Source organism: Contarinia nasturtii, unplaced genomic scaffold (genome assembly GCF_009176525.2).
Source record: "Contarinia nasturtii isolate CC-2019 unplaced genomic scaffold, AAFC_CNas_1.1 Cnas_scaffold_3213, whole genome shotgun sequence".
In the NCBI taxonomy this organism is placed as follows: Eukaryota; Metazoa; Arthropoda; class Insecta; order Diptera; family Cecidomyiidae; genus Contarinia; species Contarinia nasturtii.
Genome location: NW_022200525.1, coordinates 97 through 2606, shown reverse-complemented (window position 1 = coordinate 2606; position 2510 = coordinate 97). Strand labels below are relative to the sequence as shown.

The 2510-nt window shown below is 31.1% G+C and overlaps 1 protein-coding gene across 1 annotated transcript; it reads left to right on the top strand.

The window, feature by feature from the left end:
* Window positions 1-327: 327 nt before the first annotated feature.
* On the top strand, window positions 328-2282 carry LOC116349973 (gamma-glutamyl hydrolase-like). Its single transcript, XM_031781675.1, has 6 exons — window positions 328-1006; window positions 1074-1124; window positions 1224-1453; window positions 1562-1668; window positions 1745-1842; window positions 1905-2282. The coding sequence occupies exons 1-6, from the start codon at window positions 777-779 to the stop codon at window positions 2230-2232; spliced, it is 1044 nt and encodes a 347-aa protein (XP_031637535.1). The 5' UTR covers window positions 328-776; the 3' UTR covers window positions 2233-2282.
* Window positions 2283-2510: the final 228 nt, after the last annotated feature.

Below are 2510 nucleotides of genomic sequence, written 5' to 3'. Positions count from 1 at the left end.
AGATGACAAAATCCAAATATATTGTCTGCATGTACATATTTTTTTTTTTTTGATAATTTCAGTTCATTACATTAAACAAAGTCACTTTATCAGTCGATGTCAAAAATTATCAGGTATTAACAGGAAATAACATATTCGTAACATTTATTGCCCACTTTTTTGCCAAGTTTAAAAAAAAAAATATTGAGCCCAAGACATAAGTACATCGATTAGAGTAGGTAAGCACTTATTCAACCAATTACACGAATTAAGGGCCCCAGATAACGACATCAAACGCGGTGTATTTATGTCTAGTTTTTAACAATTATTATTCAGTCACAATATAAAGGAACTGAGGTGCTCATAACTTATTTACCAATGTCCAGGTGAACTGTGTTTTTTCGATAAGTTAAACAAAATAAACCATTTGTATCTACAATATATTGCGTCATTGTGATAAATCAGTCATTTTTTTCAAGTTTAACTATTTTTAGTTTAACAAAGAAAGATGTAATTTTAATATTTTTGTTGCCAATCTATTCATTACACTTCAATACTTGATTGAGTCCGTATAGTGCAAAATAATTGAATCAATTTTCATTGGAGACTGAAATTATGACAGCTTGATCAAAGTGGTGCATTCATTAAAGCGTTTGAAATAAATCTCAATCTGAAATATTATGGTTTGAATACGAAAGCAGAAGCAGGAAGAAAACGATTCAAAGAAAATACAAGGAAAAAAAGAAGGATACACAGCGTGACGTTCAAGTGAATATTGACTTCATTGGAAATCAAAAATGCCAAGACCAATTTTCTGTACAGTGCTGTTGCTTATTGCCATTACAAATTACATTGACATTGTCGAATCATCTGATTTGATGTATAAAACGGATCGGCCAATAATTGGAGTGATAACGTTAGAGATAAGGGGGCGACCTGCCATGTTATGGCCATCTTATGATAGCTATATAGCAGCATCTTATATTAAATTTGTTGAAGGTGGAGGTGCGAGAGCAGTGCCCATATGGTACTTCCATTTAATTATATTTAATAGACGACTAGCAATCGATTTAGATGTTTTTTACCAATTACAGGATTGATAAACCTCGATCGTACTATGAAAAAATGATGAAGAAGCTCAATGGGTATGAACAATTATTTATTGATGTAAAAAGACAATGTATTTTTTTTTCGTTTCACCCTGGTTCATTTTCTTTATTTTGTTTCGTTTCATGAACTCACAGCGTTTTGTTTCCCGGTGGTGCAACATATTTAAATGAAAGCCATGGCTATGCCGAAGCTGGCGTACACATATACGATATTGCGAAACGCATGAATGACAATGGCACATATTTTCCATTGTTTGGAATATGTCTAGGCTTTGAGTTCTTATTATTCGCATCAAATAAAAATGAGGAATATCGGATCCGTTGTTCGTCGCAACGACAATCATTACCATTGAATTTTACCGAAGGTGAGAGTAAAATCGACGGCTCGTATTAAATTGATATTGAACTACAAACAATCTTTTAAATAATTCATTTTTGGCAACGAAATAATAATAATAATAATAAATACACAGGGTTCAGAGCGAGTCGAATGTTTGGAACAGCTCCAGAGCATATAATTAATATACTGAATAAGGAAGCAACTACATCGAATTTTCATTCGTATTGCGTCACACAAGAGGTAAATGAGCATAAATTTTCATAATTCATATCGGAAAGAATGTCAAACACTTCACATATTTGATTATCTTTTATAGAATATGATTGAATATGGTTTGGCCAAAAAATGGAAGACATTATCAACTAATCTAGACACAAATGGATTGGATTTCATTTCAGCCATTGAACACAAACGGTAAGATTAATTTATACAACAATGAGTAATTACACACCAAATTCTTTTGATCTTTACATTAGTTATCCATTCTACGGTGTTCAATTTCATCCAGAGAAGAATCTTTACGAGTGGATTCAAAATAAAAATATTTCGCATACTATAGGTGCGATCACGTCTTCTCAATATTTTGCATCGTTTTTTGTCAACGAAAGCCGAAAAAATGGAAATCATTTTAGTGGGATAAATGAAGAGAATCGAGCGTTAATTTATAATTTTCCGGTTACATTTTCTGGTCCACGGTATTTAACATATGTACAAGTCTACCTTTTTAAAAAGAATGTAGATTATCCGAATAATCCTAGCTTTTTAGAACTTCATAACAATATTTCATTTGACAACATAATGTGAACAAAATCCAACACATTAAGTTTTAAATCTATCAATTCATTTGTTCATTTACGCCCAAATAAAAAAAATAAACAAAAGAGATTTTTTAATATTGATTCAAAACTCTGCAGATGAACTCTTTAATACGTCATTTATTACATTTATATTTCTTTATTTAATAAAATAGATTTGTTCCCGGAACAAAATAAATTTGTTCCCGGAACAAAATAGATTTGTTCCCGGAACAAAATAGATTTGTTCCCGGAACAAAATCCAATTTTTAAATAAAAGTATATTAG